The 13,029-nt window shown below is 45.7% G+C and overlaps 1 protein-coding gene across 1 annotated transcript in view; it reads left to right on the top strand.

The window, feature by feature from the left end:
- yeats2 (YEATS domain containing 2) overlaps nucleotides 1-13,029 on the top strand; it is a 43,129-nt gene that overhangs the window by 22,351 nt on the left and 7,749 nt on the right. The window contains exons 19-25 of the mRNA XM_056293270.1: nucleotides 1,772-1,960; nucleotides 6,304-6,676; nucleotides 6,842-6,976; nucleotides 7,411-7,551; nucleotides 7,768-7,936; nucleotides 9,801-9,877; nucleotides 10,427-10,506. Coding sequence (XP_056149245.1) covers nucleotides 1,772-1,960; nucleotides 6,304-6,676; nucleotides 6,842-6,976; nucleotides 7,411-7,551; nucleotides 7,768-7,936; nucleotides 9,801-9,877; nucleotides 10,427-10,506 — 1,164 coding nt within the window. The remainder of the gene's footprint in view (nucleotides 1-1,771; nucleotides 1,961-6,303; nucleotides 6,677-6,841; nucleotides 6,977-7,410; nucleotides 7,552-7,767; nucleotides 7,937-9,800; nucleotides 9,878-10,426; nucleotides 10,507-13,029) is intronic.

The following is a 13,029-nucleotide window of genomic DNA, read 5'->3' as shown; positions in this document are numbered from 1 at the left end:
ACCTGCAAGGGAAGGTAGTTCATAGTAAATGGTGAATACATTTTCTTTCTGTTATTGTCTTCTAAAACATATTTGTTTATTTTTTAATAACCACGTATAAGTGGGTTGACTATGATGAAGCTCTGTGTGGTTGTGGTGGGTTGTTTTAGTATGCCCTGATTATGGTATTAGAGGTAATGATGCTTTTGGCAGCATCTTTTTTTTGTTTTTTTTTTTATATTTTTCCCCTTTTTCCCCCCCCAGTTGAACCTGGCCAATCACCCCGCTCTCTGAGCCATCCCGGTCACTGCTCCACTCCCTCTACCGATCCGGGGAGGGCTGCAGACTACCACATGCATCCTCCTATACATGTGGAGTCGCCAGCCTCTTCTTTTCACCTGACAATTAGGAGTTTCACCAGGGGGATGTAGCGCGTGGGAGGATCACGCTATTCCCCCCAGTCCCCCCTCCCCCGAACAGGCGCCCTGACCGACCAGAGGAATCGGCAATCCCCGTGTTGGTGGGCAACGGAATAGACCGCTACGCTACCCGGACGCCCTTTTGGCAGCATCTTGTGCTGTAATTTTATCAAATTCACCTGCTCACCGGTGAGAAGTGCTCCCTCCTCTCCCTATTTTGTCAGTAAATTTAATGACTCCTCTGGTCTCCACCACTTTTCCTCCCAAGTGGATAGTCGATTGTAGTGCCTTCAACAAGATTACACTCCCAAAAGGAGTATGTTTGGCGATGAGTGTTGCGGAGTCAGAACAGTTATTTTGAGCTGGCTGGATTTATTTCTAACAGAATGGCTGGAATCAGCTTTACACATGCTGGTTTTTTTTAAAAAATTTTTTATTTTGATATACTTTAATGTCTAGTTTAGTCCATTGGATTTCACAAGATTGTCTCCCAGTAGATTCAGGTTTTTGAGATGTAAAAATCCCTCAGTAGTTGAGATTTGGCAGTGTAGTGTGTTTCAGCGCTGTGCCCAGTTTACTAAGGAGCAGAAATTATATATTTTTAACGTACACATTTGTCTATCTTTGTGAGTGGGGCTGTGAAACAGTCAGGGCATCGCCAGGGGGACAGCTGGTGCAGGCCTAACTCCCCTGTGTACTTTTAGGCTGCAGGCTGACACTTCCACTCATGCCATTTAATCTGTTTCATTTTATATAACGGCGCTATTGCCGTTTCCGTTTCTCACCTCAGTTCACCCCTGAGATCCTGGATCGTCAGTTGGACATTGTGTCTGTGTTCAGCTTTATAAAACTAGTTTAACTGCACAGGGTTTTTAAGACAAGGTTGCACTATATGGGTCATAGCCAATGGATTGAAAACCACTCAGGATTTGGTATTGATTTACTGTTGGCTGCAGTTACTGCCACATCACTGGCTTCCTGGGGAGATATGCACGAGGTGACATTTAGTCAGAACCACGGCTGCACCGTCTTTCTGAAACTGAATGCTGTCTGTGGTGGTGTAGTCCACAGTGATATAGATAATTAACACTTCATTTAATGAGGTTTATTTTCTGCCCCTGCCTTTCTTAGATCTAGTTGATCACTTGTTTTTTATTATGTAGTCTAGGCTCCAGCAACCCTGACAGCAGGATAAGCGGTTTGGATAATGGATGGATGGATAACAAAATCATTCATAATGCATTTATATTGCTGTCAACTTGTGCGTGAAAACCCAATAAAAATATAATTTGATAGTTAAAAAAAGAAGAAATGGGATGCTTTCGGTTAACTTCTAGGTGTGCAGTTCACGTGTTTTTTTTTCTGATTGACAGGTGGTGGGCGGCTCCCAGGGTTCGCAGGTGAAACTATCTGATGGCTCTGTAAAGACGCTGACCTCGGCTGTGGCTGGCCACTTGTCCAAGCCAGGGACAACCACGCTGAGGATGACGGGCGGAGTCATCACAGCCACCAGCTCCACCCCCAGCTCTGTCAGCGCTGCCACGACAACCCACCAGCAACAGGCTAGTTTGACAGTCCTTATCTCTTTCTGTCTGACCGGTTTTCCCTCTTGAAAGCTTTTCGTGTGACAAAACAATTGTTCAAACTTGACGTTTTCCCTGAACGCGTATGCACAAGGTGTGATGCCCCAACAGCACCGTGATGCTCCAAACTGGCTCCATTCATCTCAAGCATGGTTTTAGTTTGAACTGGAGTTTGTGGGGTTCATCTTCAGTATATTTTGGCATTCTAGCATTTACATATTTTTTTATTGCATTTTCACAATGTTACTACTACTACTACTGCTACTACTACGACTTTCGGCTGCTCCCGTTAGGGGTTGCCACAGCTGCTCATCTGTATTTTTTATTGCATATTTTTATTGCATTTTCACAATGCATTGGTGTGAAATGAGTTTAATGCTCTTGTTAGTCTTGTTCCAGCTACCTCTTTGGTGGACTTGTCTTTCTGGGGGGGGGGGGGGGGGGGTTTGTGGGTTTTTTTTTTTTCTTTCATCTTCCGTTTCTTTCTAAATTTTGCTGTTTATGCATTTTTTTGTTATCAGTGGGGTGATGGTAATTAGCGCTGGTGTTAGAATTTGCTCTCATACCAATTTTTAGCATTCGTTTCAGTGGCTCGTGATAAAAATGTTATCGTATTTTGACACTTCACAATATACAGTATAATTTAAATCTATTAGTCACTCGTTGGTCATGTCATTAGTTTCTATGTTACAAATTATTTCCTTTTGGGTAAAGACTAATTTCATGTGATGAATCCTCATTACTGTTGCATTGCTAGATGTGGGGATGATCTTCAAGGGATGTGGCAGTCCCCACAGCTGTGTTAACACATAGAGAATGGAGGTGATGTGATTTGAATGCAGCAGTCGGGCCGGTGGTTTTTTTGGAAGGGGATGCAGGGAGAGTAGGCAGTGTGCAAAGAGCCGTAAACCATCTACCACCAGTGGTCTGGATGCAGGGGATTAAAGCTTCCTGGCATGGGCCTGGCCTCATTAAATGGAGGAACGCCGAAAGACATTATTTTTACTGGAAGCTCTGACACGCGCACACACACACACACATGCACTCACACACACATTCTTGCAGCATTGTTTACATAAGATCAACAGATTAACATAACATTTTTTACAACAGAGGAACACAACATTGCCTTTCCTGATCATCATTTTGAAACATGGACTCTCCGGTACTGTTGAAACGAATGTCAAGACCCTGCTAGAGGGAAACAGAGTCAAGTTCAAGTTCACTTGATTATCATATACATATTAAAAGTACCATGTACATTGGCTCTCTCAGCCCTTAAAACTGTATTTACAAAAACATTAAATAAGAAACCAGAAATCCGACAAAATAATAAATCAATGAAAGTTATGTAAGGAGCCTACTGTTCATTATTCTGACCGCCTGGAGGTAAAAACTGTCTTTGAGGCGGCTGGTCCGATCTCTGATGCTCTGTAAGCGTTGTCCTGAGGGAAGGAGTGAGAACAGACCAAGTGCTGGGTGGATGGTTTCTTCCATGATACTTACGGCCTTCCTTCTGCAACGGGTGGTGTAAATGTCACGAAGCTGTGGCAGTGCCATTCCTATGATTTTTGAAGCCATTTTTACTCTCCTTCTTAGTTATTCGTTGTCCTGTTCAGTCAGATTGCCAAACCACACCAGTATGCTTCCAGTAAGGATGCTTTCTATGGTAGTCTGATAGAAATTGACCAGGGTTTTTGTGGACATTCTGAATTTTTCAAGCCATCTCAGAAAGTATAGTCTCTGTTGTGCCTTCCTAATGATACAACCGGTGTTAAGAGACCAGGAATGGGAATCTGAGATCCGAATGCCTAAAGATCTGAAGTTCTTCACCATTTCAACAGGGACACTGTTGATGTAAACTGGTGTCTGAACTGTTTTGGACTTCCTAAAATCAACAGTTATCTCCTTTGTTTTCTCAACATTTAGGGAGGGGTTGTTATCTTGACACCATACAGATGGGCCCCTCACCTCCTTCCTATAGACATCTTCATTGTTGTCATTTATTAGTCCAGTTAGTGTGGTGTCATCTGCGAATGTCACTATGCTGTTAATGATATTTGGCAACACAGTCAGTGTGTGAATAGACTGTAGAGTAAGGGACTAAGGCAACAACCCTGTGGTGCTCCTGTATTGAGAACTATGGTAGATGAGTAGCTGGTACCTACTCTCACTGTCTGAGGTCTGCCTGTCAGAAAGTCATAATAACCACATACAGATGGAATTACATACACCAAGGTCCCTCAGCTTTAACTCCAATTTAGATGGTACAATGGTATTAAATGTAGAGCTATAGTCAATAAAAAACACTGTGAAATAGGTGTTTTTTTTCCTTCAAGGTGTCACAGTGTGCAGAGCCAATGGCACAGCATTTTCCACGGGTGTATTTGACCGATAAGCAAACCCTAGCGGATTAAGGTTGTTAGGAATGTTAAGATTTATGTATGTCCTAACTAATTTATCAAAGCGTTTCATTATTACTGAGTCAAAGCAACAGGTTTGTAGTCGTTAAAACAGGATACAGGTGATTTTTTTGGGGGGGGGGTAAAGGCACAATAAGGTTTTTTTTAAAGCATGTAAGAACCACACGTAGTGACAATGACAGGTTAAAAATGTCTGTAAAAACATTTGATAGCTGACTAGAGCAGGTCTTAAGGATACGAGATGGGATGTCAGCAGCTTTGCGTGCTTTGACAGATTTAAAAAACCTTACTCACATCAACCTCTGTCACTCAATGTGTTACCTTGTTGAGTGAGTGCCCAACAAGGTTCTGTTTATCGTCTGGTGGTCCCAAGTCACACTCAAAAGCGGGCGTAGAACCTGTTCAGGTCATCAGGAAGTGAAGCGGTGGTGTTGGTAAAACCGCCCAGCTTGGGTTTGTAGTCCATTATTGCTTTGAGTCCCTGCCACACGCAATCAAATCCCAATGCTCAAGTGCAGTGATGGGGACACTGTGCTGTAGGAGATGCCGTCCTTCAAATGAGACGTTAAACCGAGGTCCTGACTCACTGTGGTCATTAAAGATCCTATGGCACCTACTGCAAAGAGTAGGGGTTCCCCAGTGTCCTGGCAAAATGGCCAACCTGTCTCTCCATCTGGCCACCTAATCATCCCCCCATGTAATTGGCTCAATGATTCCTCCCTCTCTGCCTTAAGCTGATGTGTGGTGAGCATTCTGGTGCAAAATGGCTGCCGTGCATCACCCAGGTGGTGCTACACATTGGTGGTGGTTGAAGTTAGTTACCCCCATCAATATGAAGCGTTTTGGGTGTCTAGAAAAGTGCTATATAAATGTAATGATTATTATTATTATTATTACATACACACATGGAGTCCCCGCTTTTGTAATTTACCCTGCTATTGTTTTTGGCTGACTTGATGGCTTTTGTCAGCACATACCTGACTTCAGCAGCAGTCTTTAGGAAGCAGCAGTCCTTTCCTTTAATCTCAGCCGAATGTCACTATTAATCCAGGGTTTCTGATTTGGATAGAAGCGGGTTGTACAACAGGGAATACAGGTGTTCACAGAGAGTTTAACATAGTCAGTAGCTGCATCGACGAAATCGTTCAGGTTCAGAGGGCTCCTAAAAACCGACCAGTCTGTTGAATCAACACAACCTTGAAGTTTGAGCTCATTTTCCGCCGACCAGCACTGTACAGTCCTCAATGTGGGTTTCTCACTCATAATTTTCTGCTTGCAAAAAGGTAGCAAGAGCACGGATGATTACTCAGATTTCCCGAAATGAGGCCATGGAATAGACCTGTAGGCTTCCTTGATAGTAAAGTAGCAGTGATCCAAGATCTTGTCGCCCCTGGTTGGACAGCCTGACGTGCTGGAAGTATTTGGGTAGCACTGATTTGAGGCTGCAGCGATTGAAGTCCCCTGCCACAGTGGAAATAGCCTGTGGATGCTGATTCTCATAGCCGCTGATTGCACCATAGAGCTGTTCCAGCGCTACTGTAGTGTTGGCTTGTTTTTTTGTTTTTTTTGTTTTAAACCCCCCCCCCCCTTTTTTCTCCCCAACTGTATCTGGCCAATTACCCCACTCTTCCGAGCTGTCCCAGTTGCTGCTCCACCCCCTCTGCCGATCCGGGGAGGGCTGCAGCCCACCACCTACCACATAATACCATAATACAATGACAAAATAAAGTGGCTTTCTTTCTTTCACCTGGTATTGTTTTGTTAGTGTAGAGGCTGGGAATTTGCCCACACCATCTTGAGTTAGGGGCTCGGGAGCTCCAAGGGGAAAACCCTTGTATTTGTGTATGTGTGCATATGTGTTTCATGCCTGAACTTAATGTATGTATTCCCTTCTTACAGGCAACTGATGGCACAAGGCCACCTCCCCAGCACCACTCAGTCTTGGTAGCAGCCAATCAGGCAGCAGTCATTAACGCTGCTAAGAATGCCAGTGCTGCTGCCAGCGGCAGCCTGACCAAGAGCACCGTGGCCACCTTGGTCAAGGGTGCCAGCAACTCACCTGCCATGACAAAGAGTACTGCAGGGGCAGCTACCGCTGTAGCAACAGTTGCCAAAAGCATCACCAACATGCCAGTAATCAGCATGTCCAAAGGGGCAGGGACGGGGACTGTGGTGGGCATGCCCAAGAGTGCCAACACGTCACTGGTCACAGCTGCCTCGCTGGTCAGTGGGATGGCTTCAGGTGTAGGGAAGACAAGCGCTACTCTCTCAGGTAGGCAGAGGCAAACCTCGCTCATCATTCTGAATCTATCATGATTTTCTCTTTGGTGGATTTTGTGTATGTTATAGAGCAGCTATCAACCCATATTGGCTTGAAACGTTGGCCCATGTCTTTTTCTCTGTCCATACAGTGTGTTTTACGTTGTGTTTTATTCAGGAATGCTGAAGATCCACTCGGGGGTTTCCAGCTCCCAGCAGACAGTGTTAACAATCCCTGCCAACCAGCTCAAACAGTTAGGGGTGGGCTCTGGGTCTGGAGGACTACAGACCATACTCATGCCTGTGGGCAAGGGTAAGGGTGACTTGTTTAGCCAGCACAGCCCTCTCAGTACCACTCTTCGTCAGCTGTTAATGGGCGAACAAAACATGACTATAGCGAGGGACTTCTTATTCTAAGATCAAGACAGGAAGATATATATATATATACACCGCTGTAGTAACAGTTGCCAATAGCATCACCTATATAGATATATATATATAAAATCCAGTGAGTCAAGTAAATTCTTACTGAGACGGTGTAAGCTTGTTACATGCCATAAGCAATCATCAGCTGTCTATATATATATATATATATATATATATATATATATATATATAATTTATGTCTGTAATATTGCCGACTCCGCAAAGTCCAACTTCCATCCCCTCCCATTTCTCATCTGAATGCGTAGACTACTTCAGCGTTTAGGATTTTGATCCACCCTTTTTATTTTCCTCTGTTTGTAGTCGTATCTAAAGGCCCAGTCTCCAGCACTCCCTCCTCTTCCTCCTCCTCCTCCACCACCACCCCTGGAGCTGCTGTCGCTGGAGCCTCCCCCAGTCCTGCCAGCCAGGCCTCCCCCTCCCTTGCCCTGCCTCTGGCACAAGGTGAGAGGAGATCCCCACCACCCTCACCCCAACCCACTCTCTTCTTGACCTTCATCATCATCATCATCACCACCCTTTCTTACCCCCGTCTTCCATCATCTTACCCCCATCATTGTCCACCGTTGCCCTTTCTCAGCCAGCCCCTCCCCTCTTCGCCTCAGACTGACAGCAAATTGTTCACTCATCCTTGCTTCTCTCTGCTGCTTTCTACCACAGTGAAGACAGAGCCAGGCACTGGCACACCTGTCACTGCTGTCCCGTCTTCCCCGGTGACAACTCCCGTCTCCTCCTCCACTTCTGTCCATGTTCCGCCCACTGTCGCCACGGCAACCACCACCGTCAAGCTGGAGCAGGGAGTTGATAACTCCACGCATGACCTCATTAAGTAAGGACAAGTCATGACACCTCTTTAAAGCTTAACAGTTTCATTTTCACTTGTTGAACTAATCACCCCATGGAGAGTAATGCAGTATCATTTTATTGATGCTATCGGATGCCTACGGAAGAGTCGATAGAAGTGTCTGCTGGAGACCTGTAGAGAAGCCCAATACGTATTTTTGTATTGTTTTCTATGGGGAGGTCCTGCTTTGAGGGCTATCGATCCAGTGCAGGGACCTGACCTCTTTGTAGCGCTCCACCTCTTCTCAAAGATAAAACAAAGTCAGCATTCGCTGAAGCACACAGCTATTCACATGTCACTTCTAGTTCCACCAACCAATAAAAAGGAAAGAAAGGGACCGGAGGCAAAACGAAAGTTAGGTCTTACACTGTCAAAGTAGAGAAGTGAAACAAAAAATAAATAAATAGGGGCGTCCGTCCGGGTAGTGTAGTGGTCTATTCCGCTGCCTACCAACATGGGGATCGCCAGTTTGAATCCCTGTGTTACCTGCAGCTTGGTCGAGCATCCCTACAGACACAATCGGCCGTGTCTGCGGGTGGGAAGCCGGATGTGGGTATGTGTCCTGGTCGCTGCACTAGCGCCTTCTCTGTTCGGTCGGGGGCGCCTGTTCGGGAGGGAGGGGGAACAGGGGGAATAGCGTGATCCTCCCATGCGCTACGTCCCCCTGATGAAACTCCTCACTGTCAGGTGAAAAGAAGCGGCTGGCGACTCCACAGGTATCGGAGGAGGCACGTGGTAGTCTGCAGCCCTCCCCAGATCGGCAGAGGGGGTGGAGCAGTGACCAAGATGGCTCGGAAGAGTGGGGTAATTGGATGGGTACAATTGTGGAGAAGGAGGGGGGAATCCATAAATAAATAAATAAATAAAATGATCACTTGTACTGATAACAGAAAACCCAGTTTATTTGACATAACTGTGGATTATCGTGATATTTATGAAAAGAAAGCAGCCCAATGGAGTATTTCTTTTGTTGTGAAACTTATGTGTAGCAACAACTACCGAGGATTTCCTCCCAGCACCTATCACCTGTTTCTGTACAGCGCTATCCAAGCACACACCTTCAGGACTAGTTCTGTTTCCCTGAACGAGGTCTCTGGTGGGCAGATGGCCCTAAAGGATAATTCTGCTTCTTTTTTTTTTCTTTTTTTTTTTACAACCTGGGTCTTATTTTGGTACTTTTTGTCATTGTGCATATCGGTTATGTCATTTTACTCAGCGGTGTCATTGTAGAGATGTGGACATGGGACTACTTCTGGACACAACCTGTCCTTTGAAAACCCTGTTTCTTCAGTCAGTCTGTGATTTCTGAGTTTTGCCGGCCGGCTAGTTATTTGATGGGTACTGTGAGAGTTATTTTTACATTGATCGCTGCTGCTGTAGCCAGCACGCTTCAAATCATGCTAATTTTACTTTGGCCTGGGTTTTATTTTTGTATTTTTTGCCCCAGTACATATCGGTCATGATATTTTACTCATCTTCAAAGTAGTGGGTTTTTTGAAGCTTGCTGCCGACAGCTTGCTCAACTGAGAAGTTGTAGATAATAGCAAATCATGTACACAGTCTCAGCTGAGGCACTGGGGTTTTTTTTACTGGGGGGGGTTTCATTGTTGAAAGAATGCTGATATTCCATGGCCCCAAAAAACACCATTGTAAAGCTGTATATAATGATGCTCATGTGTCCAAAAACTCAACTACTGTGAAGCCACTGAGTAAAATGACAGAAATCATGAGAATAAGATCCAGGTTGTAAAAAAACTGGAATCATCCTTTAACCCTTGCTGGCTGACAGCTGTTTTACAGACATTGCTGGCTCTGTGTGTAACGCTTTGTCTGCCCTGCCTGTTCTCAGCACCGAGCACATTGAGACCATGATGCAGCTGCTGACTGCTGTGGTGAAGAAGTTCCCTCTGATTGTGCCGGAGAAAAGTGAGTGAGATTCCCTGCCAGGTGACGTGTAGGGTCACCATCTCATTAACAAAAGTGGAAATATAGTGGAATGGTTTCATCACACAATCCAACCTGTTTGTCGTTTGTTCGGTGGCCCGGTGGTTAGCACTGTTGTCGCACAGCAAGGAGGTCCTGGGTTCGAACCCCAGGTTGTCCCAGGTTCTTTCTGTGTGGAGTTTGCATGTTCTCCCCGTGTCTGCATGGGTTTCCTCCAGGTGCTCCGGTTTCCTCCCACCATCAAAAAGACATGCATGTTAGGGTTAATACTCTGTGATGAACATGTCTTAATGTTAATTAATGTTAGATTAATGTCTTAATGTGATTGTGTGTCTGTGCCCCTGACCGAGGCAATAGGAAGAAATAGCTGGAGTTGGTCCCCGGGCGCTGCTCAGCGGCTGCCTACTGCTCCTAGCTACACAGCTAGGGTGGGTTAAATGCAGAGAATTAATGTCATTCTATGTATGTACAATGGCAAATAAAGTGTATTCTGTTCTATTCTATTCTGTTCTGTCCTGTCCTGTTCTTCAGCTGAAGATTCCCATCCGTTCTGTGCCTCCTCTCCAGAGCAGTATTATTCCTGGAACATTGGCAAGCGCAGGGCATCAGAGGTGACTGTTTATTTTTTTGTTATGTGTGTGTGTGTGTGTCTTCTCCTGGATCGCCACCTTGTCGTGGTGGAGAAGCTTGCTTGTACTAATGATCCCAAGAGCTATGCTGTCCGGAGCTTGACTCCTGGTAGGGTCACCCAAGGCTGACAGGTCAAGGGGAAGGTTCCAAATGAAGCGCGATCCAACAAAGCTCCCAATGGTGGAAGACAATGCCAGTGAAGGCGGATGAAGGCTGCAACAGAGGGTAGTCCCCAGTCATCTTGGTTCTCCATGCCATTGGACTCTGGCCACCCCATGCCAAGGACCGTGTGGTGGTTGCAGGCACATCAGCCGCTCCATGTAAAAAGCTGTCACACATAGGCACCCTCCCATTATGCGGCTCTGGGATCGGCCTCTACGCCCACCTGGGGACCCAGAGGGGGGATGGTCATACTCGACCTCAAGTTACCGTCATGGGTGTGTGTGTGTGTGTGTGTGTGTGTGTGCATGCATGTGTGTGTTTTTGTGTTGGCAAGAGATAGCACTTTATAACGGAAATTCAGATTTGATGTAGTTTTTCCCCTTTACACTGTTTTTGGTCCGGCCCTTAAATGACAGGTTAACTTTTTTTTAACCTAGACCATGTTAAAATGTTGGCAGGCATTATGAATTGTGCAGATAAAACCAGCACCAATTGCTTCGTTTTCGAGAGATTTGCTACTTTGCTGAATAGCCTTACTTGGCTTCAACACAGTCCAATTTGGCAACTGTTAAAACCTTCAAAACCAGAGCTGTATCTGATCTCCTTCTTAAAAATGGAAACTCATAGTACAGTAAGACATATCTTCATATGTTCCATTGAAAAAAAATAGTCACAAACCATGCTTTTTATCATGTAAGAATGACTTTAGACTTTTGAAAATATGTTTTCACTACTACAGTCCACTGTTTTCCTCTGGAAGTACATGTCTGCAGCTCACAGTATGGGACTGCTGAGCTCCAGAACTTCCTTCTGTCATAAGTGTGGAAGTAAACAGATGGTTGGGATGTACTGTGATTGCAAACTGCAAAAAAAAAAATTCAGATCAAATCAAACTTTGCTCATATTCAGAACATGCTCTAATGAACTGTGGAGATCAGTGCCTTTAAGGACCCCCCCCCCCCCACGTCTCACGCGCACATATACACACCTAGACGGACGAATGAATGAGTTAATAAGAAGTATGGCGCGTACTTACAAGCCGACACACACAAGGAAGTGGTCTGACCGTCCGAGAGTGTCTGTCGCTAGCCTTGCAGCGCATCAAAGAAGTCAGCCGGTTGTTCAGCCGCCTGTCCTTACCATCTGGATCCGACTTCTTTCTTCATCCACCATGTCATTTAGCCACCGACCATCCATTAATCTCCCTAGCCATCCATTCCCAGGACCCTGCCGCCTCTGGACCAGAGTACAGGAGGTAACGCCGGATTTTCTGGCGCGAATTACAAAACTGTAACTCTGATGAGAGGTTTCACTGTCTAATTTTGGGGAACCTCATTTCTGCAGAGTAATTGTACACCAAGAAGCGGCATGGTAGCCCAGTGGTTAGCGCTGTGGCCTCACAGCAAGAAGGTCCAGGGTTCGAACCCTGGGGTTGTCCAACCTTGGGGGGGGGGGGGGTCATCCCAGGTTGTCCTCTGTGTGAAGTTAGCATGTTCTCCCCGTGTCTGCGGTGGGTTTTCTCCAGGCGCTCTGGTTCCCCCCACCATCAAAAAGACATGGATGTTAGGGTTAGTACTCCTGTCCTGACCCCAGACCAAGGCATGGCAAGACGGACTGGAGTTGGTTCCCGGGTGCTGCACGGCGGCTGCCCACTGCTCCTAGCTACACAGCTAGGATGGGTTAAATGCAGAGAAAGAATTTCCCCCCATAGAGATTAATAAAGTAGTAAAAAAGAAAGTCTCAACTGAGCAGAGGACTTTTGTACATGACATGGACTGATGAGACTGAGCCTTGACCCGGGTGTTGGGTTGAACGGGGCACTATAAGTTGGATTTTTGCACTCTCTGTATAATACACTCTGAGGAAAATTGAATTTTGCTGTCTCGCGTGTTTCTTGTGGCCCTGTGATGACCGGGTGGCCTGTCCAGGGTGTCTCCCTGTCTGCCGCCCGATGACTGTAGGGATAGGCTCCAGCATCCCCGCGACCCTGAGAGCAGGATAAGCGGTTTGGATAATGGATGGATGGATGTGTTTCTTGCTTGCTATTGTATTTTGTGGATACTGGCTTGTGTGTGTACTGGTGGTTAAAGGGGTTGGTACCGGTACCAGTTCCTTTGTAGAGTTTTGCTGGCTGTAAATGATAAATTATATTTTGTCCGACTGAGACTCTGACTGGCACCCCGGCTTAACCGCCAGCGACCGTTACAGAACATAAAATAAAGCCGTGTGTATGTGTGGCTGTACTGTGTGCTAAAGGAAATATTGTGATTTTAAAAGGCTTAAATGGCTGCATGTTGGACTCTGTTGAAGCACAGAGAGAAGAATGAGCAAGGTGGTAAGTT

Source organism: Lampris incognitus, chromosome 14 (genome assembly GCF_029633865.1).
Source record: "Lampris incognitus isolate fLamInc1 chromosome 14, fLamInc1.hap2, whole genome shotgun sequence".
NCBI classification, from domain to species: domain Eukaryota; kingdom Metazoa; phylum Chordata; class Actinopteri; order Lampriformes; family Lampridae; genus Lampris; species Lampris incognitus.
The sequence above is the reverse complement of the archived record's forward strand: the minus strand, read 5'-3'. Positions and strand labels throughout refer to the sequence as shown.